Below are 25,434 nucleotides of genomic sequence, written 5' to 3'. Positions count from 1 at the left end.
TGCAGCTTCTTGGGTATCCCCTCTGCTTGCTAGACAGGGTGCTACCAGTTCATGAATCTTCAGATTTACTGGGTTCACTTTTGGCTTTTACCCATGACAACCCTATCTTCTCCATAGTTAAGTGTCCAGAGCTGACTACTGATTGTACCAGTAAGCGTGGCTGGTAGTGGAACACAGTGGGCCTGCTCCCCAGACACAAATGGCCAGGAAACCCAGCTCCCCGCAGCCATCTTCTGGTGACCCCTCCCAGGGCCTGTCTGCCCTTGTGTTTAACATGCGTGGACCCCAGGACTGGCCTTCCTTCCTGGGCCTTCGAACATCAGCTCCCATGGGGCCCTGAGAGCCCAGGCTGTGTGGTGCCCCCTGGTGCCTGAGCTCCCAGCCTCCCAAACACAGGGTCACAGCCGCCCCCCAGAATCAGCATCCTTCCTCCTGACGGGCCTCGAATGAATGGTCCGTGCCTGCTTAATCAGGCAGCCTTTTCTTTTCTCCAGGTGTTTGAGCTCCATTACGTCCGAATGTCAAACGTCTCTGCACGCAGATTGTCATTATCTTGAAACAAAGGATTAGATTTGTCCCTAGCTCTTCACGGGGACGAGCTAGACTCACCCAAAACTGTCACAGTAAAAAAGGAGGGGAGGCAGCTTCATGCCAATAAAATGCAATAAAAGAAGAGATGTTTTGGGAAAATCCGCTGCTCATTCACATTTGAATCCTAGTCATCATTCCCAGTTTCAGAGAAGCAGGAAGTTTTTCTTTTGAAAATAAAACAGAGAAGTCTATATTTTAATCAGTTTCTTTCAAAGTTTTCACAGAGTAGGGACACGATACATAAATCACTGAGTCTATCTTCGGTCTGTGCGTGTGTTCAGTAAATGACAAGTGAGCGTTCTCTCCGTTTGTTGGTTAAAATCCCGTTTCCCACCCAGGCACATGAGCCTCGGGATTTTCCGTGAGTGAAAATCATTTTAATCCGCTATTTTCCTACAGCTCATAATGAAGCAAGATATCAACTTTAATGAATTTTATTTGCATGTTAATTAAGTTCAAAACAGCCCACCTTAATTATCTTTTACTTGCTATTCATTGTTTTTGATTGGGTTTTATTTTTTTTCTCCCCACGGTTGGCCTGCAGCATTCACAGAGGAAATTGCAAACTGAGTGAGTTATTGATGGCTCCGTGGTGCTTCTATTGTTTCAACATTTCTCATTTGATTTGGATCAGGCTGTGAAGGCTGGCTATGCAGGCAATCAGAACAGGAATAAATGAGCAGGAGGGAATATGCCACAAATAAATTTCCAAGAGTCAGAAGCCCATAAAACGCGAGGTCTTCCCACTGCAGCTCTGGGAGCAGGCAGAAAACAGGCGTTTCTGACCAGACCCCTCACTGCTTTTTGTTTTGAGTCCAGGGGCGTGGTTGGGGGACGCGATGTGGGACATCTTGCATGAGGGCACTGAGGTCAAGGCCCTGGGACAGTGGCACCCCTTTTCCTGGGGGAGGAGCCCAGGCTCCCTGGGGCAGGCGTGTGGGACAAGCCACATCTCCCTGTGCAGGTCACTCTGCTGTCTTTCCCTCAGTCTAGGGAATTCAGTTCACCGTGCCTCAGAAGGAATAATCCAGAAATCTCCAGCAGACATCAGTTGGCTGTAACAGAGCTCCCGGAAGGCACCTGCATTGTGCCAACCACTCCGAGTCTCTCCTCCTTCATTCACCTTTTCCCTGCGGTGTAGCGTGAACTGTGATGCTTCTAAAAGCAAAGCCTCTTGGTCCTTTACCATCAGTGCTACGGAGATGTGAGGTAATCTCAGGCTGGAAGGGAGGCATCCACACAGCTTCCACAAAGGCTTGCTCACACAGCGATCCAGCCCAGCCTTTGGGTGCACGAATGAAAAAGGCAATGGCAGAAACCTCTCTTTTCAGAAGGGACTTGCACGGCACCTTCTAGCACAAGCAAGAGGCTTCCTCCAAATCTCTTACCTACTGAACGGGGCATCTGTCCAGGTTCCAACCAGCTGAGGGAACCAGCTGAAGGCTCCCCAGGGGGAGACGGATGTGGAAAAAAATGCCCCTCTGTCCAGGACACAGGCAGTAGCGAGCATCTCCAACACTGTGACTGAGGTGATGCCAGGGCAAGTCCCCAGCCAGCTCTGGCCTGGAGGCCTCACCTGGGGGTCAGCAGCAGGAGGTCTGTTACGGCTGTGCCAGAGGCGGCTAGCCTTGGCTGTGCCGACGGGCTGTGGGGCAGTGGCCTCCCATCTCAGCCCTGAGCCCGAGCCTCGCGGGAACATCCCAGTATGTGTGCAAGATGTCTTGGACCATTCGTCGCAGCCCCTCTGCAGTCTGTCTCCATCAGGTCTGATTCAATGGTCTCTTGACAATCTATGCAAACAGAACAGCAATTTCAAATAAGTGAACTGAATTTAAAGGGGAATTTTTTTTTTTTAAAAAAAGGTCTGGAAAAATGCTCGTGAAAGGAGCAAAGAGATGCTTCCGTTCAGTTGAGATTGATGTTGCCACAGAAGCAAGTCCCTGAGAAAGTTGCAACAGGTCTGTGCCCATCAGAGTCTGGACCTGACACCCAGGGGGGCACCACAGCCAGGAGTGCTGACCATGGACAGGACAGCACGGACATGCCAACGGGTTTTAAGTCCCCAGATGTCACCGTATGTGAGACAAATCTGGAACAGGGTAGCCCCGTGGTCTTCGGGTGTCATGTGGTCAGGGCTGGGGGCAATCCTACATGGGGTACATTCTCCACTTGACCACAGGCCCCAGTTCACTCAGCTGCTTCCACGGAGAGGCATCTGGCTTTGTGCCCTGGTTACATGTGGTGCCATGGAAGCTGAGGTTGACAATATTGCTAATGATGCTGTTGCCGTGCGGAGGGCCAGCCTGAGGGACGCTACATGAGCAGATCCCAGCAAGCCACGGAACAGTGGCCGGCATCTGTGAAATACTTGCCATTTTTGGCCCGAACTGTCAGCTTCCACCAACACTGCCAAGGTCACTTCAGACATTTCTGCACCAAACATTACCAGAAAGCCTGGGCAGAATGCTTTTTTTTTTTTTTAAGATTTTATTTATTTATTTGACAGAGAGAGATCACAAGTAGACAGAGAGGCAGGCAGAGAGAGAGAGAGAGAGGGAAGCAGGCTCCCTGCCGAGCAGAGAGCCCGATGCGGGACTCGATCCCAGGACCCTGAGATCATGACCTGAGCCGAAGGCAGCGGCTTAACCCACTGAGCCACCCAGGCGCCCTGGACAGAATGCTTTTTGAAGAGTTTGAAGACACTGGAGAGTTTCCAGGCCAAAGGGCCAGGATCAGGAGAGGGAAAGCCAGGGAACCGAGCCTGTCTCTGGGGCCACTGTGCTGATGGCTTTTTCCAATGTGAGAGCCACAGAGACAGGCTGAAGGGCTGAGGAAGACCTTCCGGCCTTGTCGGGCTACCGCTCGAAGTGGGACTCAGAGGCCAACAAGGGGGATGGACCCTTGAACACACCACAGTCTTTGGGCCTAACCAGAAAACTTGTTTTCATTGTGAAAAAATCCCAATTCCTCATTGGACTGAGCTGTCACAGCTTAAGAAGCAAGAGTGAATTAACTCCTGAAGAAAATAAATCATCCAGAACCTCACAGTATTTTTAAAAATAAAACTATCTAGTTTAGAAATGGGAAAAAAAAGGCACATAATAAGATTTGACTGAAAACCAAAGAAATAAAAATGGAGCTCCAGTAATAATAATAAAGTTATAAGACTATAAGACTATAGTCTATAAAACAAATATAATTAATATATTCAAGACATTAAAATATGGATAATTTCAGCAAATAACTGGAAATAAATGGAAATTCATATGGAAACAAAACAATAGGGAAGAGCAACACAGTCAAAAGTTGGATTTTTGAAAATTTTAATTAAATTGACAGGCCTATATGTGACTCAAGAAAAAATGGAAAATCTGAATATGCCTAATACAAGTAAAGAGATTGGAATCATAATTATAAACTTCCCACAAAGCAAAGCTTAGAACCCAGTTGTTCATGTGTAAATCCTACCACACATTTAAGGGCAAATTAGCACCCAGCTGTCACAAACTCTCCCACAAAACAGAAAAGGGGAAACTTAAATCATTCTGAGTTCAACGTCTCCTTGAAAAAGAAAACTACAATCTAACATCTTTTAAGAAAGTAGACAAAAAATTCTCAAAAAAACTTAAAAATTAACTATCAAATAAATCCAGCAACATGTAGAAAGAAGTATACAGTGTGATCAAGTAGGATTTATCCCAGAAATTCAAGGTTGGTTTGATATCCAAAAATCAATCAATGTGATACCATATTAATAGCATAAAGGAACAGATACACGATAATCACAATAGATGCAAAAAAAGCATTTTAAAAAATCCCACGAACTAGAAATATAAGGAAACTTCACCAGCCTTTAAAAGGCATCTACAAAAGCCAATAGTTCACATACTTCATCATCCTTGACGGTAAAAGACAAAATGCTTCCCCCGGAGACTGGACACAAAACAAGGTGTTTGCTTTTGCTAATTGTATTTAACATTGAATGGGAAGTTCTAACTAGGAAAAGTAGACAAGAAAAGAGAATAAAAGTGTATCAATAAGAAGTAGAATTATCTTTATTTGTAGGTGGCATGATCTTGTATACAGAAAATCTTTCAGAATACACACATACACACATACACACAAATATTATAAAATGGGTTTAGCATGTTGGTAAAAGACAAGAACAATATCTAAAACTCAATATCCAAAAACTAATTGCATTTCTACACTTTAGAAATTAATATACAAAAATGGAATCCAGAAATCAATTCAATTTATGACAGCATCAGGAAGTATTAAAACCCTTGCAATAAATTTACCAAAAGAGTATGTGATTTATATTTATATAAAAAATACAAAGCATAGAAGACCTAAATAAGTGGAAAGACAGCTCCTGTCCATGTATCAAAAGGTATAATATTTTTTTTTAAATGGTGCTCCTTCTTCAAATGAGTCTCCTTTTGGTTCAATCCCTTCCAAAATCCCAGGCATCCCTTCCTCACAAGTGGAAAAGTTAATCCTAAAATTCATTTAGAAATGGAAGTAATCTATGGGGCGACTGGGTGGCTCAGGGGGTTAAGCCTCTGCCTTCGGCTCAGTTCATGATCTCAGGTCCTGGGATCGAGCCCCACATCTGGCTCTCTGCTCAGTGGGGAGCCTGCTTCCCTTCCTCTCTCTCTGCCTGCCTCTCTGCCTACTTGTAATCTCAATCTCTCCCTGTCAAATAAATAAATAAAATCTTTAAAAACAAACAAACAAAAAAGAAAGGGAAGTGATCTAAAAAATCCATAACAATATTGAAAAAGAATGAATTTGAAAGACTTACACCTATTGGTTTCAAAACTGACTCCACTCCAAAGTTACTGTAGTTAAGACACTCAGCACTGTCATAAGGATAGATGTGCAGAGACAAATAGGACCAATTTATTGTCCAGAAGTAAACTGTCACATTTATGGTAACTTGGCTTTCTGGAAGAGCCCTAAGAAAATCTAGGGGTAAGAAGAGTCTTTCTAACAAATATGGTGAAAGCATGAAGCTGGGTTCACACCATGCATCGAAATTAACTCAGAATGAGCCACAGACTTCATGTAAGTGAGAAAACTATGAAAGACTTAGAGAAAAGCATACTGGTAAATTTTTACAGCCTTGGATTAAAAAATGTTTTTATAGATATGAAAATAAATGTGCAGGTGACAAAAGGAAAACAAAACAGAAATATTGGATTTCTTCCAAATTAAAAATGCTTTACTTTCAAATACACCATTAAGAAAGAGACAAGAAAACCCACAGGATGGGGAAAATGTTTGTAAATTACAGATCTGATAAAGTACTTGTCCATCTAGAGTCTATAGAAAACTCTGACAATTAAACCATAAAAAAAGAAACCTAACTTAAAAATAGGCAAATTATTTGAAAAGCCATTTCTCCAAAGAAGATACACAAATGGTCAATAAGCCCATGACAAGATGCTCGACATCATTAGCCTTTAGCCACCTGAAAATCTGCGTGCTGCGGTGAAGATGGCTGTCGTCAAGAAAGGAAAGTAACAAGGCTGGAGAGACCACGCAGCCTCCCCACGGCTGAAGGGTGTGCGGCGCTGCTGAGACCCCTGAGTGGCTCCTTGGGAAGCTACCATGGCATCACTGCATGACTCACAGCCACCCCCAGTGTAGACCCAAGTGAGGACGCTGACGGTGCAGAACTCGCATACAGAGGCTCACGGCGCCATTACTCATGGTCACGGCAACGTGGAAGCAGCCCAACGTCCACCAGCTGGTGAATATATAAGCAAGCTATGATCACTTCATACGGTGGAATATTATCCAACAATGATCTGTGGTCATGGCACAACCCGGACAGACCTCACACACATGACACCCAGTGGAAGGATCCCATCACACAAGGTCCTGTCCTATTTGCAACAATGTAGATGGAGCTAGAGGAATTTAGAAAACAAAACAAATGAACAAAGACCAAAAAAAAAAAAAGACTCTTAAATAGAAAAAACTGGTGGTAGCACAAGGGGCCATGGGGCACGGGATGAGACCACACCCACCAAGAGGAGCCCCGAAGCCTCTGCAAGATTGCCGGACCACCATGCTGGACACCTGAGACTAACCCAACCCTGCATCGCCCTCAGACGTGAATAAATGACAAATCAGTTATTCCTAAGGAAAAAGAATCACATCCTTGTAAGTGTTTTGTGCTGGGTCTTCATTACAAAGGTGACGGAGCGAGGACACAGAGGTCAAGGACATTGAAAAAAACATTAAAGCTTCTCACAGTTTCCCGGGAAACAAGAGGCACAGCTCACCTGCCGGGGCCCTGGGGCACCAGCATCTGGAAGGAAGCAGAAGGAAGGGCTAGGAGAGCTCAGGCAATGGTCTTTCCCACGGTTTCCACAGAAAGGCCAGACAGCACTGTAAACAGCTTCGGCCTGGCGAGCATCATGGCTGGGCTGACACCTGCCCAGGGGGATTCAGGCCGACGAGTGTTGCCTCCAGGACCCAGTCCGGCTAGAGGGGTGCAGCTGTGAGTGGTTAGTTTGCACATCACAGATGTGCTCCGCCAGCACCTGCAGTCCCTAGTTGTTGGTTAGGCCACCAGAAGGGCAGACTCACCCCAGCAGGAAGGGTTTAAAAAAACACCACAACAGGGGCGCCTGGGTGGCTCAGTGGGTTAGGCCGCTGCCTTCGGCTCAGGTCATGATCTCAGGGTCCTGGGATCAAGTCCCACATCGGGCTCTCTGCTCAGCAGGAAGCCTGCTTCGCTCTCTCTCTCTCTCTCTCTCTCCCTGCCTCTCTGCCTACTTGTGATCTCTCTCTGTCAAATAAATAAATAAAATCTTAAAAAAAAAAACCACAACATCATAACATACAGAGAATACAAATCATATGGTATTAATACAATGAGATCCCAATCATGGGACACATCCAGAACAGGGAAATCCATGGACACAGGACATTTCCAGCCACCAGGGCCTGGGTGAGGAAAGACTAGAGACCGGCTCCTAGGAGGTGCAGAGCTGCTGGGGAGTGCTGGTGGTTGCACAGTCACTGAACATACTAAGGAACACTAAATTATACACTTAAAAATCTATGGAGCACTGGATATGGTGCATAAACAATGAATTCTGGAACACTGAAAAGGAATTAAAAAAAGAAAAAATCTATAAGTCAAATCTGAAGTTGATTCATTGCATAGACATGTTAAAGTGAAAACTTGGTAGAAAAATAGTATAACATAAAAACACAACATATCTACAACTTTGGGCAATATAACTTTGAAGATGATATAGTTTGATATATTATAAGAAGTAACTTATAGGCGATGTTGCAAGAGAAGACAGACCCTGGACAGGGTGACCCATGAGCATGTTTTCATGTACACATTTCTGAGAACTGAATCTCAATTGTGTCATTTTTCATGCAGTGTTGTGCTCTTCTAGTTGTTTAAGATTCTGAAGTATAATTAGCATATGTATCTTCTTCACACGCCATGATCTCAGATTTAATTAAGTCCAGTGGAATAATGCATCTAAATAAATGTTCAAAGTGGAAAGGTCATCAAAACCTAGTATTTAGGGTGAATAAATGAGAGTGAGACTTTTGTTACAGTCCATCATATCAAAATAATTTTTTATTAACACCAACCATAAAATTGTTAAAATTAATAGTTTGTTTTATGTAGAGCTTTGCACCTAAGTTACTTGAAATTTCCCTAACAGTGTGTAAGAACTATTTTCATAAATCTGTCTTTATTTTTCATACAAAATCATTTACAGCTTTTGGATCATCTCCATGGTCAGTAAACACTCCCAGCAATTACTTATTTATTTGTTGTCATTTTACCGAAGTGTGGTTGATACACAATATTGTATTAGTTTCAGGAGTACAACATACGGATTCCACATTTGTATCCATTGTGAAATGATCACCAGGATAAATGGCCCCCACCTGTGGGCACACAGAGCTGTGACTCTGTTAGCCATGCTCCCCGTGCTGGGCGCTGCAGCCCCCCACCCCACCATCTGACTCACATTCTAGCTGAAAGTTTGTACCCCCCACTCGCCACCCCTATTTGCACAGCCCTCTCATCCCTCCCCTCTGGCAACCTCCAAATTCTTCTCTGTATTTGAGAGTCTGTTTCTGTTGTTTGTTCCTTTTTGTGGTTTAGAACCCACATGAATCCCATGCCATTTGTCTTTCTCTGAGGTATTTCTCTTGACGTAACACCATTGATTTTGGAACAGTGGAAACACATGGATGGAATTTTATTGAGTAGACACAGCCATCGCTAACTTAGGTACAGAGTGTGCACGAGGCATATTTTTTCGGTGCCACAGCTTCGGCTGATGAGTTTATCCCCACATCATTTGAATGCTTAGTTGTCAAATAAGGTGAGAAAGAAGATCAGTGCCTCCTGGGCAGTCCTGCTCATCCCAGAGACACAGGGCATGTGTGCCCAAGCCCCCGTTCACCCTTGGACCTCGGTTACTGGCAGGTTCCACTCAGTTATTATTTCATTCCTCTGTTCTTTTGTAACATTAGGAAAGAGCAGTTCCATGATGGTTTTCATTTCTTTGAGTCCCACATTAACTTTATTTCAAGAGAACCAGGTTATTGAAAATATGACCGAATTTTGAACACCAGGACCAAAAATACAGGTTTCCTGGAGATTTCTCTTCTCCTCCAGCCATGCAGACCCATTGTTATCCCAAAAACTACGATGTTGCAGATATCCTTAAAGTAGAGAGAGGCCACACAAATAGCGGAGATGACCACCGCCCGACATTTAACATTTCTGTTCTTACTAAAACTGTTCTTCCTACAAATCTGAGATGCATTTGATGTGGAAGAAAAGCTATCCAAGATTCCACATCCAGCATTAACATCCTTAATGTTCCTGCCGTCTGGCTCTGTCCCAGCAGCTTTGTTTGCTCATTCTGAATTCCCACCTTCTTGCGGCTGCAAAGAAAATGCACTTCACTTGTTTTCTTTTGGCTTTCCTTTCTTTAGTTCCTATAGACTACAGATTAGGAATGACTTTAGAAGACTCTTTTCTTTAAACAAAGAAGATGCAGCACTCCGCAGGTATAAATTTCAATGTTTCCAAAATTGAGATTTTCACATATTTTTTCCCCAATATTATTGTTTTAATTCATATCTTTAATCTGACAAATGGATGCACCCTTTTAATTGCCTCACCAACAAAGTAATTAAATATACCCTCACCCTAAAAAGTGTCCTCCAGCCCTGTCCCCATACCCCACCCCCAAGGCAGCTATCCTCCCGATTTTCATCACCTTGAGGTAATTTGTCATGTTGTAGAACACAGGTAAATCTGGGTCCTTCTGCCTAACATGAGATAATCCACTTTTGGGGTGTTTCAGTTACTTTATCCTTTTAATTTCTGAGTCCTACTCTATGTATGAATATAACAAAAATCGTGTGTCCTCTCTCCAGTTGAAGGAAACTTGGGTGGTCTCTGGTTTGGGGACACAGAATAAAACTGTCTGAGCCTTATTGGACAGGTCTTGTGTGGACACATTTCTGTTCCTCTTGCTTAGGGACCCGAGTGGTATTTATTGCTGGCTAAGCCGTAGGTGAATATCCAGTATTTTAAGACACTGACAGAGAATTTTCTACTGTGGTTTTGCCCTTTTGCATCTCCACCGGCCCTGCTGGAGAGTTCTAGGTACTCCACACCCTCCCGAAACCCCAGGATGTGAAGCTGTCTGAGCTGTAGAAGCTCTAACAGATGTGAGGGTTTTTAATTTTATCCCCCCGGAGGATAATGACATTTCTCATGGCTTATTGTGATTATCTTCTTGGGAAAAGTTCAAAACTTTTGCAAGTTTTTTAGTATTGCATTGGCTTGTTCCGTTTGTAGTTGCTGAGTACTGAGAGTTATACCTATACTTAGGTATGTGGGTTGGAGTTGCAAATGTGTTTTCTCGGTGTGTTTGTTGACTTTCTGTTCTTTAAACAGCATTTTTTGTAGAGTAAAGGTTTTTATCTTGAGGAAGACCAATTTATCATTTTGTCAAAGAAATTGTGCTATGGAACAAAGTCCCCTCACCTTAAAAAAAAAAAAAAATCTAATCATTCCAGCCCAGTTTTTGGAAGAGCTGGTCCTTTCCCACTCAATTTTCTGTACCTTTGTAAAAAAGTAGTTGACCACAAATGACTGTGTCAACTTCTGGACTTCTGCTCCAGTGGTCTGTTTAATTTCCTTTACTCAATGCTGTTCTAAGAACTTTAATTTTGTAATAAACAATCAGGTCAGTAACACAAGTCATGCCAAAGAAATACAATGCATTTTTGTGTATTGATTTGACTGCGTAATCTGAAAACTTGCTAAGGCCATATATTTGTTCTTCCACCATATTTTCGATTCTACGGGTGTGTCTACATGGATGACCATGCTATTGGTGGATAAAACCATTTGCTTCTTCCTTCCCGATCCAATTCCTTCCATTTCGCTTTCTTGCCCTATTGCCTTGGCTAGATCCCATTAGTGGTGTTGAGTGCATGCAGCAAGAACGGACAGCCTTGCCTTGTCCTGGATCTCAGAGGGAAAGCAGCCGTCTCCCACCCTTACAGGATGGTACTTACAGGGTTTTGTTTTGTTTTGTTTTGTTTTAAGATTTTATTTATTTATTTGACACAGAGAGAGATCAGAAGCAGGCAGAGAGGCAGGCAGAGAGAGGAGGAAGCAGGCTCCCTGCTGAGCAGAGAGCCCGATGCGGGGCTCAATCCCAGGACCCTGAGATCATGACCTGAGCCGAAGGCAGCGGCTTAACCCACTGAGCCACCCAGGCGCCCCTTGTTTTGTTTTTTTAATAAATGCCCTGTTCTTTGCCTGTCAAGACTTTTTTTTTTTTCAATCAGAAATGAATGTTGGCTATTTTCAAAAACTTTTTTGCATTTATTTGATGACTGTATAGTTCAGCCTATGAACATTTTCAGTATGTTCTCACGCTGAATCACATCAGTTGAATTTCTGATGTTAAACCAACTCTGCACTCATGGAATAAGTCACACCTGGTTCTGAGGTACTAACCTTTTCATAGATTGTTGGATTTTATATGCTAATGTTTTGTTACAATGTTTGCATCTATGTTCTTAAGGTAGATAGGTCTGTATCTCTTCTCTGTTCAATTATTTGCATTGTTTTGTTATCAGGATCTTGCCAACTCATGGAGCTCATTGGTAACTATTTCCTCCACTTCCTAGAGAGTTTGTGTGGAACTGATGTTATTTCTTGCATGAATTTTTGATCTATCTTTTTTGTAAAATCCTTGGACCTGGAACTTTCTTTGTGGGAAAGTTTAAAATACAAGTTCAGGGGCACCCAGGTGGTTCAATGGGTTAAAACCTCTTCAGATCAGGTCGTGATCCCAGGGTCCTGGGATCAAGCCCCACATTGGTCTCTCTGCTCAGCGGGGAGCCTGCTCCCCCTCTCTCCCTCTGCCTGCCTCTCTGCCTACTTGTGATTTCTGTCTGTCAAATAAATAAATAAAATCTTTTAAAAAAATAAAATAAAGGGGCACCTGGGTGGCTCAGTGGGTTAAAGCCTCTGCCTTCGGCTCAGGTCATGATCCCAGGGTCCTGGGATCGAGCCCCACATCGGGCTCTCTGCTCGGCAGGGAGCCTGCTTCCTCCTCTCTCTCTGCCTGCCTCTCTGCCTACTTGTGATCTCTGTCAAATAAATAAATAAAATATTTAAAAAAAATAAAATAAAATACAAGTTCAGTTTCTTTAATCAATATTAGGGTGGTTTGAGTTACCTATTTCTTCTTGAATGAAATTTTACTCGTTTCTGTCTTTCAGGGAAATTTTCCATGTCATTAGTTTAAAAATAAACTGAGTGGAATAAAGTTTTTCATAATGTTTCCTTATTAACCTTTGATGCCAGTAGTAATGTCATTCTTGCTCCTGATATTAGTAATTAATGGATCCTCTATTTGCTGCTGATAACTCCAAGTAGTTTATCAGTTTTATAGAACTAAGGAGTAACTTTTGGTTTTATTTATTTTTCTCTATTGATTTTCTGTTTTCTATTTCATTACTTCCATTTCATCTCTATTATGTTCTTACTTCGGTCTGAGTTGGTGGGTTTATATTTCCTTCTTTCTCTAGCTTCTTTAGGTCTAGAAGTAAGCTCACTGATTTGAGTACCCTCTCGTATTCCCAATCCCCCATCCCAGTTGGTAAGAGTGGCAGCCACAAGCTTGGATAATTTGTGTTTTCACTTTTATTCAGTCAAAAGCTTTCTAATTTTCCATTTAATCTCCCTTTTGATTTGGGTTATTTAAAAGTATGTTATTTAGTTTCCAAATATTTCAGTATTTTGCAGATATCCTTGTGTTACAGATTTATAGCTTCATTCTGTTATTTATTTATTTATTTCACTTATTTTTTTTAAAGAGGGGACAGAGGGAGAGGGAGAGAGAGAATCTTAAGCAAGCTCCACACCCAGCATGGGGCTTGATCTCACAACCCTAAGATCAGGACCTGAGCCGAAATCAAGAATCAGACACTTAAACGTTGGAGCCACCCAGGCGCCCTAGTAACTTCATTTTGGATAGAGAACATATTTTGCATGATTTGAGTCCCTTTAAGATAATTGAGATGTGTTTTATGGACACAGTATAGTCCACCTTGTAAATGTTCTGTGTGCAGTTGGAAGGAACTGTGTTCTGCTTTGCTGGATGGGATGTTTTGGAAATGAAAACTGGATCAAGTTACCCAACAGCATTGTTGACTCGCCCACGAACTCCCAATCTCTTTGTCTGCTTATCCTGTCCCATCCCTGTGCGGAGACTGACCAACGGAGAGCTGACAATAGCCCAGCCATTCTGTTGTGTGTGAAGCTGGGCCCCAGCCTCCGCCCAAGACAGATCCCCACTTACAACTCACTTAGGAAGAAAACGCCGTGGGCTGCAGCCAGTTCAGCTGGGCTGCTGAGGAACCAGAGGTCTGTGCACTTCTGCTGCTTCTCTGATTCTACCTTCCTGCTGCCTCCTTGCACCCACCTCCTTGCATGCTCCTGCTCGAGAGCACCTGCCGCCTTCCCATCTGCACCCACTGACTACATGTCCACGTGGGCTTTGCCATTTGAAAGATGTGGAAGCCCGTGTGCAGGGACACACACGTAAGGCACTATTCTCTTTGGTGCCTTCCAGCTCGTCAGGAGGTCTGAAACAGCAGGTGTGTGTGCACGTGAAGCTGAGGCTGATGTTGGCAGGAAGCCTTCCCCAGGGCCATCAGAGATCAGAGGGACAGAGGGAGTTACTGGGGCCCATGTGCCTTTACAGACAAGTGGGGCTTCGGCTGACTCTGTCCACTGTCCTTTGACAAAGACACCTGCAGCCACAGAGTAGAATGGGTAGGTTTCCTACCGGATGCCACAGCTCCCTACACCCTGCTTTGTCAGCAACGCTTGTCTGGAATGCTGACCTCCCAACCACTGACCATCTCAGCAGATGTCCACCTTGTCCAGCTTGCCTCTGAGGACGTGGAAACTGTCAATGCCTCCACGTTCTGAGCAGTGGAGACCTCACACCCTGGAGACAGCCAGGGGACTGTTGTCAGCAGGGGGGCTTCTGACTGTGCAGCTTAGTCTCCAGGACAGAGGAAGAGACACTGTCCAAGTGTGTCCTTTCAAGGGAGGGGTCTTTGTCCCAGGAGGGGCCAGGAGCTCACCACAGAGGACAAAAGCAAGCAGAGGCTCAGACCCTTCTGTCTGAGGCACATGACAGCAGGAAGGCTGGGTCCAGGAGAAGACCCAGCTGACAGGAAGATTCAGTGTGGAGCAGGGTCCAGGAGCCAGAGCTGAGGCCATAGCCCAGCATGTCAGGGCTCCCTGAGGGCCCTCTGGGTGCTGAGATGTCCCAGGGACAAGGCTGGGATCCTAATGTCTCTGCCTCTGCAAACACAGAGATGGTGTCACTGGATTCTGGTTCATGGAGAAGAGCAAGGCCATCCCTGACCCCGGTTCTTGGGACAGAGGAAGTACGGGGACAGTGGGCTCAGAGGCTGTGATCAGAAAGCTGGGCAGTGGATCGTCACCACATAGCAAATGCATCAGAAGATCTGTCCTTTCCTGCCACGGCAGGCCTCCAGATGGAGAACAGGGGGCTTTGGGGCAAGGGTGTATGGGGAGCAGAGCCCAGGCAGGGTGAGTGCTCCCTGAGAGTCTGGGGCCATCTGGTCTACAGGAAGGTGAGCCATGACCACACACGGCTGCAGAAGGGACTGTCTCTCCACATGTGCGTGTGTCCAGGGGGGCATCTTCTGGCCTCCCAGCAGGTCCCAGGACATTCAAGATGCTGCAGGGAGACAGGGGTTTCGGGGATAGGGGGCAGACTCCATCCCCCACAGGGTCAGGCAGCCCTGTACATCACTGCTTTTGCCACTCTCCTGTCTCTAGATTTCAAAGTGGATTCACAGCAGGGTAAAGCACCCCAGGGGAGCAGGGGTCAGGGAGGCTGGGAAACACACTTTCCCCAAGGGGAGCAGGAGGAATTTGCAAAAGCTGCAGGAGTTCCACCCACTTGGCCGGGGATCCAGCCATGTCAGCATCAACACCTGGTGTTCATCTGATGAGTTTTAAAGTGCAGGAAGCATTCCAGTAATCTAAGCAAACCTGGGCCAGGTGTAAAGTCACAGGGGAAACTGAGGCACAGGAGAATCCCGTGACACCTGAGGAGCTGCTTCTTGACCCCTTCCAGACAGTCAGATGCATTACCGTTTGTGCACAAGGCCAGACTCACCGTCTTGTAACTGACCAGCATCCATTCCAGTTACTGGGAAATCAGAAATCTGGCAGTCCTCCCCGAGAGCCCCCAGACCCGCCATCCACACCTCTCAGGGGTTGGGAGAACACAGTGAACACTGGAAGGTGTCCTTCCTTCCCACATTCCCACCACTCCTGGCGGTGCCGCTGGCCAAGCGCCCACGAGGAAAGGCCAGCCAGCCTGCAAGCGAGGGTCCCTGCCCATCCTGGGGACCTCTCCTTGGTCCCCCCTTCTCCTCTGTGGGTACTGTTTTCATGTTTACCCTTAACTCTTTCTTACCTAGATTATCTTACAGGCTGCTGGTGCACCTTTCTCTTCGGCTGCTCTCCTCATTCAAACAGACACTGAGGAGAAGCCCCAGATGGACCTCTGCTCTTTGGGACAGTGGTTCTCCAATGCAGCCTCCATGGGCCGTGGCGCAGGGCTCGCCAACAAAACAAGGAATAAACCCTTAGCTCAGTTGGGGTCTGGATAACAGAGCAGAGGGGTCTGGGTGAATGCAGCTTTGGGCTCCTGGTGCAGCGATTCGTGCTCCCGGATTTCTAATGTGCCGCATCCCATCAAATCCCTGGATCGTGAAAACGCAGCAGGTTCACATGTTTTATTGATCTGTGGCACAGAGCCAAAGGGCATAGTGGCTGAACGGAAGGACATGGGAGGAGAATCTCCAGTTGGACCCCGGCCCCAGCCAGACGTCTGTCTTCTGCCACAGGCCACACAGTGCCACCAGGGTGCCTGACATCGGCAAACAGAATCCTGGTGAAGCACTTCAGCTTTTCCTGGAAGAAGCAAAAGACGACGTTTTGAGGCATGAACTTGGTGAAGAAGAAATTAGAACTTTGAAGGTGTCGTTCAAGACTGGCACTTCCCAGCCTGCAGGAAAGCTGGCTCTCTGTGCAGAGCTGAGGACATGAGATCAGGAAAACCACCTTGCAAAGGGCACAGCCGGACACGGTGTGGTCACCAAAGGTGAGCAGTGGAGCACCAGCCCTCCCATGCACTGAGCAAAGACAGCACGTCTGTCTACTCACCTCCAGGTCTGCTCACCACACAGAGGCTTCCCATGGTCAGTCCCCACAAGCCCCCATGCAGACATCTGTGGGCCCCCGGCTCCTCAGGTTGCATATATTCTGTCTGCTTGTTGAGCTGTGGGAAAGGCCAGAACAGACACTCTGAGCCTTGTGGTCTGTGTCCTGACTGCCACGGGCAGAGCCCATGTCCTGAGATGTCATGCGTGTCACTGGGCACAGACACCCTGCTGCTGTAGGCCATCCCCATCAAGAGGTTTATGTGGCGGGAGAGCATCTGAGGTAATACCACACCCAGCCCCGGGCCCCACTGAAGTCCTCACAGCTGGACGTGGCCCCTGCCCGGGGTGGGTCTGGGGTCCTGCACACTCTCGGCCCTTTGGAGCCACACACGAGTCGGAACACACATGACAGACGTTTTGGCCTCCTTACTCTTACCGTAAAGTGTGAGTAACTGATCTTGGGATGAAATTCATCCACAGAATATAATTTCAAAGTGGGTAAGAAGCAAAAGGAAAAAAGCTGACATTTCAAACAATGCGCTAGAATAAACTTCAAAGCTATTTTTGTGACACAACCACCAACTGCAGCATATTGGCCAAATTTATTCTTCTCTTTTGTAAAGGGGAAACTTTAAACACGTTCCCCCAGATCCTTCTCTACTGTGTTAAAAATCACATGTTAACCATTTAAAGTGAACTGTTCAGCGGCACTCTGGACACTCACAATGCTGTGGGGCTCCTCCTTTATCTGGTTCCACAACCTTCAGCCCTCAAAAACCCTCCCCTCCCCCAGCCCCTCCACCTGCTTCCTGCCAGGTCCACAGAGGGAGTGTCCATGCGTCGGCTGACCTGCCTCGGAGGCTGAGAGACATCCCCTGTGCTGGGACCATGACGTCAGGGCTCAGAAACCACCTGGGTTTAGCCATTCAATCACTGATAGGCACTGGGGATTTTACTACTTTTTAGCTAGTGTGACTGACGTCACTGTGAGTATTCATGCATGATATGTGCTGACTTTTTAATTGTTTGCCGTACACCTAGGTGTTGAATCGGGTCATGGGGTAATTCTATTTTGAGGTTTTGAGGAGTTGTCCAGCTGCCTTTAAGAAATAAGATCGCGTAAAAGGAGACAGCTAGCGGCGTCCTTAGCACATAAAGGGGCGCCCATTCTGTAACTAATCGAGAGATAGGTAACAATTTCTTTAGACCCTTGCAGACTGAAAATCGACAGTAACAGAGAAAAGGGCTACAATGTGCTCATTTGTGGATTTTAAAAATGCAAAATAGGGGCCCCTGCGTGGCTCAATCTGTTGAGCATCTGACTCTTGCTTTGGACTCAGATCATGATCTCAGGGTCCTGGGACCCAGCCCTGTATCAGCTCTGTGCTCAGCAGGGAACCTGACTGAGATCCTCTCCCTCTGCTCCTCCCCTCCCCTTCTCTAAAATAAATAACCTTTTTAAAAATTGCAAAACTGAACACACACCCTGTGGGTCTACGACTGTGCCAGGAGTCACTCGTCAGTCCTTTGTCATTTGCAAGGACAATGGTTATACCCCAGGTCCTGGGGGTATGATTGTTCACATGCTGTCTTCTCTAACCTCCTCGTGGAACAGCACCAGAACACATGGGCCTAAAGTGTGTCTCTTTGGCCTAAGGATCATTTTGAGCTGGCTGTCTTGAGAATTAGCACCTGCAGGAGAAGTTCTGAGAACAGAGCAGATGCTACCCTATTGTCAGGATGTCTGCTGGTGCAGGGAGCCTCCTTTGCCTCCAGGAAGAGGATGGTACTAAATCCCAGGAGACTCCCACAGGGGACTTGAGTCGCACTGGCCCACTTTTCCTGTCCCCCCAGGCCTTACCCACAGCTCTCTCTCTCTTCAGCTGAAGACGGTATTGAGCCCCAGGTTTAGGCCACTTTGGGGTTCCCCATTTCCCCTGTTGTCTCCTTGCATCACGAGCTGCACACCTTGGTAAACTCCTGGTTGTCTTTTTCTTGCTCCTTTGTTTCATATCAGCCAAGACCTCGGAAGGGTAGAGAGAGATCATTTCCATCCCTGCATGGTATGTTTGGTATTAAAGTCCTTCTGGTCAAGGACGATGGTTTCATGACCACTCAGGATCTCACACACTGCAGCGGTGAGCCACACGCCGAGGGACCTCTGCCTGGGAGGTGTCTGTGCAGACTCCCCAGGCTCTCTGGGATTCAGGGACCAAATAGCAGGACCTCCAAATGCCAGCCAGCTTCACTGCTCAGACCCTACTGAGCCCCAGCCCGGAAGTTAGAGAGCATCAGAGATCTGTCACAACATCAGATGAGTGTTACGGTGTACTACAAGCTGGGAGCAGACCCCAGCTTCCGCATCATGAAGCACAATGGTCCAGTTGGCTTGGCAGCGGCTCCGTGGGCAGTGGGGAGGCCAGCAGAGGGCCTGTCTTCGGGTGGCCTCCAATTCTTTGTCTTTGCCCTGCCTGCTGTCATCCAAGTCTGCTCACAGTCTTTGATAATGGCCTCTCAATGGCCTGGGGTTCCCGGACCCTCTCCCTTCTTGTCCACACTTGTTTAACTTTTTATTTTGGGCTAATGGCACAGAAGAGTCACAGATGTGAAGAGACTTCTGGGTTTCCCGCCTGTCTGCTAACGTTGCACAGATGGCAAGGTGGGGAAGCCCAGAATGACAGCCCAGAATGCAGAGCAAGCTGCTTGCCTCTGTGTCTGTCCTTTCTTTGTCCCCCGAGGCACCTGAGTCCTGGGTCCTTTGTCCCCTCCATCACTGAGTGAGAACTCAGTCTTCTGTGGTCTTTTGGAGAGCGATCCCTGGGTTGACACAGTTTTCCCCTGACTAGAGTGAGGTTATGAATTTCTGACAAGAGTGCTCCAGAAATGCCATGTGTCCTCCTTGTGTTGTGGGCTCATGAGGAGTCTGATGACAGCGACATGGACCTGGACCTCTCAATGCTGATGAGTGACTTGAGGGACACTTTGAGACCTTAGTGTCGTCTCTTCCTGAACATCCCCCCAGCAGCGTCAGCATCCACCCGCTGATCCGCCCGCCACCCTCCACTGTGGTGTGTGCCCTAAAGGGTTGTCTTGTTGTGGGGTCACCCTGGGAATTCCCCTGTGAGGAAGAGCTGCCCCTTCCTCCTGAGCAAGTATGTGCTTGATTGCTTTTCTTTTTTTGTTCAAGATTTTATTTATTCGAGAGAGAGCGCGCACAAGTGGGGTGAGGGGCAGAGGGAGAAGCAGACTCACTGGCGAGCCGGGAGCCCGATGCGGGTCTTGGTCCTGGGACCCCGAGATCATGACCTGAGCTGAAGGCAGACGCTTAGCTGACTGAGCCACCCAAGTATCCAGCTCGTTTCCTTTCACCAGCAGAAACTTGTGGGTACTCACAGTAAAATCTATTTTTTCATTTCACTGCTCAGTTGTCCTAAAGTTGGCCAATCTTCAGGCCGGTTCTTCCGTTCTTTCAGCAAGGCTCCCTTTTTCTCAGCATTTCCTACGTTCTGGTGCACAAGATGTTCTAAGCTCCTCTTGTATTTTGTATGGAAATCAACCAGTTCTCCAAGGACCCTGGGTGACTGTGCAGGAGAACGGGGTGCCGAAGCGGAGGGCTGGGTGTGAGTTGTGCTCCTGGCCACTGGTGCCATCGCCAGCAGCCCTCCCAGCTGTCATACCCAGGACCTGCATGCTGAGATGCTAAGCCATGTGGGCCCACACGTGTCTGTAGTTCTGTATCCCTTTACAGGTGCATCAAACCGCCAATATCTATCAATCCTTCTAATTCTAGCCCAAACCGGGGTTCTTCTTAGCCTTCCCTCCTCCCAGAGCAGAAAAACTTGGCCCCCATTGTCTGCAATATCTTGACTAATTGGTTCAATTTTAGTATACATGCAAGGTGGTTCTAGGATTGCAGACCTGCACACCTGGGTGGACCATGGGGTTTAGGCCCATCTAGGTTCTCCCCTGTTCCAGACCCTGGGTGCGCCGTGCTCCCTGACCGCCAGGGGATGCAGTCCTGTCTGGGAGGCAGCCAGGCTCACACTGGCCTTGAATTATATGCAGGCTCCTCCCTGTCCTGGTTGGCTCCTGTCGCTTATTTCTGGGGAAGGTGGGGAGATGTGGACCATCCCCTCAGTTCCCACAGTCTGCCACAAAGAGCAGAGTGCCCCCCAACCTGCCCAGCCCCCTCTCGGGCTCTCCCTCTGGGCCCTGTCTCCACAGCGGTGCGCACACCCTCCCTATTAGTTGGCAGGAAGGACAGATGGGCACACCCTGTCTTTCTTCCCCATGGAGGAGATGCTCCAGGGTCTCTGTAGGTCCTGGAGATCCCCCCAGGCCCGTCCTCTGACACAGCACACGTCACTCACTACTCTCCTGGGCGCCCACTACAGCTGGTGCCTCACGGGGCACTTTCTCCGCTCATCGGCTGTGTTTCGACTTGCTCTGGGGTTGGCTTCTGCTTTCGTCATGCATCTAGGAAGACTGTGGTGATCAGAGGATCAGTCCTTCCTGTGTGGCCCCTGGGTTTTGAGTCTCAGTGAGAGAAGATTTCTTGGCACCATGGTGAAGAGGAGCCTAACTCCCCCCACTCCTGCGTCTATCCGTTTAGACGTTCACACCAAAACCCTGACCCACTAGGCGCTGGTGCTGTGTGCATGTAAACTATGGGTTTAACTCTACCGCCTCCCCTGGCTGCCCTGCTGTCCCAGGGCCACTTGGGAAGGTATCTGTCCTCACCCCAAACCCTGGAGACCCCGCCACTTCTCCCATGTGTCTGGGTCTATTTCTGGATCTTTGCTCACGGTCCACAATGCCATCCCTGCTGGGCTCTCGTGGTCCTTTCTCTCTGGAAAGGTTGCCTTAGGCGGCATTTCCCACACCAACCCTCTTGCACTGGTTTGTGTCTCTCCCTGGGACTCAGCTCTCTGTACACTCTTCCCGCTTTGCCTGCTTCCCCTGACCACTGCTTCTCTGATCCTTTATTCACATGATCGTTTTCATGTTCTCAGATGTTCGCCACCTTCTTTCATGTCCTTCACTACATTTCCGTCTCAGTCTATTCTCCGGACTCTGGGCAATTTACTCTCTTTAACTAACGCGCTGATTGTAGAACAGTTTTGAGTTTGCAGTAACACAGAGTAGGAAGGACTGAGAGCCCCTACATGCCACACCCTCTTACGGCCCCCCACATGGGGTCCTGACCATGAACACCAAGTAGCACAGTCGTGCGGCACGTGCACTGCACTCAATGAGCAGATACTAATGCACTCCTGTTACCTGGAGCCCAGAGGCTCTCCCTTGGTGTTGTGCAGAGTGGGTTTCACTAAATACATTTGTGTCCATCATAACAATATCATCCACAGGGTTTCACTGACCTAAATATCATCTGTGCTCGTCCTCCCCAGACCCCCAGGACCTGCTCACCCTCCACCAGACCCCCAGCTCCTGCTCACCCTCCCCCAAACCCCAGATTGACTTCTTTCACTTAGTTTCTTCCATGTCTTTTCATGGCTGGATAGCTCATTTCTTTTTCTCACAGAACAACAGTCCACTGTATGGATGGACCACGGCTGATTCATGCATCCACTCCCTGAGGGCCATCTTGTTTGCTTTCAAAGTTTTGTCAATTACAGACCAAGTGTGCGATTTTTGTGTGATACCAAGGATCGCAATTTCTGGATCCTGTGGTGAAAGTGTTATTTGGGGAGAAGCAGTCAGACTGTCTCCCTCCTGCATCCCCCCAGCAGTGAGTACGCCCCTGGTCCTCCCAGCACTGGGTGCTGTCAGGGCTCTGGATTGGGCCATTCTAATGGTATGTCATGGTATTTCTTCTTTATTTTACAGATAATTTTGTCTTTTTATCCCATTTGCTTCCTGTGTTCAATCAGTGTTTTGTCATAGCTTTGTGTTTGGTCCATTGTTATTCTTAGCCCCAACCTTGTGATTCAAGATGGTGTTTCGGACCCTCAAAGGCTTGTTTGAGGAGTTTATTTCCCATGGTTTCCTTTTGCTTCATAGTTGTTTTTAGGAGGTAGGGATGTTCTCCAATTACTTTTGGTGAGTATTTCCTTCCTGATTTTCTCAGTAATTCTGCCTGGGTTTTACTCTTCTCTCACTGGTCTGGTGACACAGGATTCCTCCAGCTTACAGACACACAGCCCCCACCTCCACAATCCCTGCATGACCAGCACTTGGTGTCCATCGTGGGTATTTGCCATGCGCATGGGAGGAGGACTGCGTGTCCTCGGGGACTGCACACTCTCCGAGCCTGGGTCTGTCCCTTCATGGTGGGGGCTCAAGGAGGACTCCACCTTCTGGTCGCACTCCTGTCCCCTCTCCTGGCCTCTGCAGTGCCCCTAGGAGGTCCCTGTGCTGTCCCCCTCGTTCTCTGTTCAGGGCTAGGGCCACAGGGTCACTGGCCCCATGCTGGGTGGTTGCCATTTCTCCACTGGTCTCATTTGTCCTCTGTCTTCTGAGTGTGTGGAGGGGTGCACTTTGCTGCACGAACCCCTCCTCCCCTTGGGGGTGGGGTTTGCCTTTGTCATCCCACCTCACACGGCGTCACCATCCACCGGCACCTTCTCCCACCTCTGAGCTCCCAATATTGCTTTAGACTCCCATGTCCCTGAGTCTGGGTTCCCCATGGCAGGCCATGTCCCGAGGACTGTGCATCATCAGAGTGGGACACTGGATCACAGAGGTGGGGCATCCAAATGAACGTCCAGTTCTGCTAGGAGCTAGACGCCCTGCGGACCCTGGAAAGGTGCATAGGCTGATGGTGACCAGCCCGGCACAGAGCCTGAAGGACACTGGTTCAGAGGGTGACAGGCTCCATGGGGGTGTCCCCCTGATGCCAAGCACCCGGAGCCCAGGCTGTCACATGCCTCAGGAGCAGGAGGGCACAGACAAGCAGTTGCTCACTATGTATAACTGTGTTTGCAGTCAGGAGGTCAAGGTTCCCAGGCATTAGGGACATAGTGTTCCTGGAAGCCACAGGGGCACACATTCTGTGCCAGTCTTGCCCCTTGAAGATGCATTTTAATGTTTCCTGCTCTTACTATGGTTTTGCATCTCCTTTCCCTCCACAAGGAGCTGGTGGCTGGACACCCCGTGTGTCAAACAGAAGCCAGTGGCTGCAGATCGACCTTGGGGACAGGGTGGCAGTCACCGCAGTGGCCACGCAGGGCGGGTACGGGAGCTCCTCCTGGGTCACCAGCTACCTCCTGATGTTCAGCGACAGTGGCAGGAACTGGAAGCTATACCGGCGCGAGGAGAGCATTGCGGTAGGCCTTCCGTGGGACGCGACCTCCAGGGGCCCCGAGAACGCCCCCCCATCCCTGGGCCAGGGTCTCAGACCCTCTAGAGAAACAAACCATTCCCAGAGGCAGGATATGTGAAAATCCGTGAGCATCGAAAAAAGAAATGATTTCATAGCCTAGGAACAGTTGGAAAAAACCCTTTTGTTCTGGTCACGAGTGGGAAAACCCGCCCGTGTTCTGCATGACCTCTCAGAGGCAGGGGTCCCGAGGCTTCCTCGGGAGCTCAGATGTGGCCCTGTCCCTCTTCCCTGACCCAGGGCTCCTGAAGGACACAAGCCGAGTGGCCTTGTCTGCTGGCGTTCACAGAAAGTCAGCTTTCTGATTGCATCCCACGGCCGTGGGCAGGAGCAGACTGTTTGTTCAACTTCTGTTACTTTCGGGACATTTGCCACAGACTGCGTCCCTCTGCTTGTGTAGTTAGTGAGGCAGAGTGTGTGTGACCGTGCAGGTTCTGACCAGGGTGGGAGGAGGCGGGCGCGTGGGCAGTGGAGACGGTCCAGGACCTGGGTCCCACAAAACAGCAGCGGCAGGGAAGCCACAGACCACGGAAGCCAAGTGCTGAAGGAGCTGCTCAGCGACACTTGGGTGGGAAGACGCCATTTGTCATGTAAACAGCAGAGAAGGTTGCTTTGGGGTCACGCAGGCCCAAGTGTCCTACAGCCCCTCCTGTGATGTCCACACCCTCTTTCTCCAGCCAAGGCCACATCAGCTTCTGCTCCAGGGTTCGGCGGCATCTGTGCAGCCTGTCTGGGATAAGACGGTTCTGGGCACACCACCAGAGCTGCGGCTGTGAGCCAGGAGGCAACGTGCCCACTGGGCGTTCGGGGCCTCAGCACCCTGGTTCCATTAGCATAACGCAGGTCAGCCCTCATCCCACAGGGGAGGCTTCACGCTGTCAATGCCATTCAGAGGAAGGAGGGAGATGTGAGGTCCTGTGGCTCAGGCCCCGGCAACCAGGCAGCACCCCGTCACTGCTTGTCTCGGGGAGCATGGGTCCCAACCGAGCCCACACAGGGACACTGGGATGGGTGGAGGGGCTCGGGCCCAGGGTGGGAGCACCACAGACACTGGTCTCTCCATGGAGGTGGGAGCCCTCCCCGCCTGCAGGCATGCTTCTCACGGCTCTGTGCAGGTGGGAGGGCGTGACCTCTCCCTCCTCTCATGGGGCCTGTGGGGTCAAGACTGCACTCTGTGACCTCGCACACAGTATGAATTCTGGGAGGATGTGATTTACCAATACCATTACCTTTTCTCTGCCACGACTGTGTGGGCCTCCTTCACCATAAAAGGTGCTTTAGTTATTGTTACATGTCACCTAAAACTGACCATCTGAACAGTTTTTAAGCGCACAGCTTCCAAGGCCCTAAGCACAATGCCCCCATCATCTCCAGAAGGCTCTCATCCTCCCAAACTGAAATACTGTCCCCATGAGACACAGACTCCCTACCCCACCCCAGGCCCTGGCGTCCACCCTCTGTCTTCTGTCCCTATGAATCTGATGACTCTCCATGTCCCGGGTAAGTGGAATCCTACACTGTCTTCTGGTGACAGGCTGAGTCGTGGAGTGTAATGTCCTCAGGGTTCAGTTGTGCTAAAGCAGGTGTCAGGATCTGCCTCCTTTTTTTTTTTTTTTAAAGATTTTATTTATTTATTTATTTGACAGACAGAGATCATAAGCAGGCAGAGAGGCAGGCAGAGAGAGAGG

The 25,434-nt window shown here is 48.2% G+C and overlaps 1 protein-coding gene across 1 annotated transcript in view; it reads left to right on the top strand.

The window, feature by feature from the left end:
• LOC125095101 (contactin-associated protein-like 4) overlaps positions 1–25,434 on the top strand; it is a 133,870-nt gene that overhangs the window by 27,592 nt on the left and 80,844 nt on the right. The window contains exon 3 of the mRNA XM_047721057.1: positions 23,500–23,693. Within this exon, the coding sequence (XP_047577013.1) occupies positions 23,500–23,693 (194 nt within the window). The remainder of the gene's footprint in view (positions 1–23,499; positions 23,694–25,434) is intronic.

Source organism: Lutra lutra, chromosome 3 (genome assembly GCF_902655055.1).
Source record: "Lutra lutra chromosome 3, mLutLut1.2, whole genome shotgun sequence".
In the NCBI taxonomy this organism is placed as follows: Eukaryota; Metazoa; Chordata; class Mammalia; order Carnivora; family Mustelidae; genus Lutra; species Lutra lutra.
The sequence above is the reverse complement of the archived record's forward strand: the minus strand, read 5'-3'. Positions and strand labels throughout refer to the sequence as shown.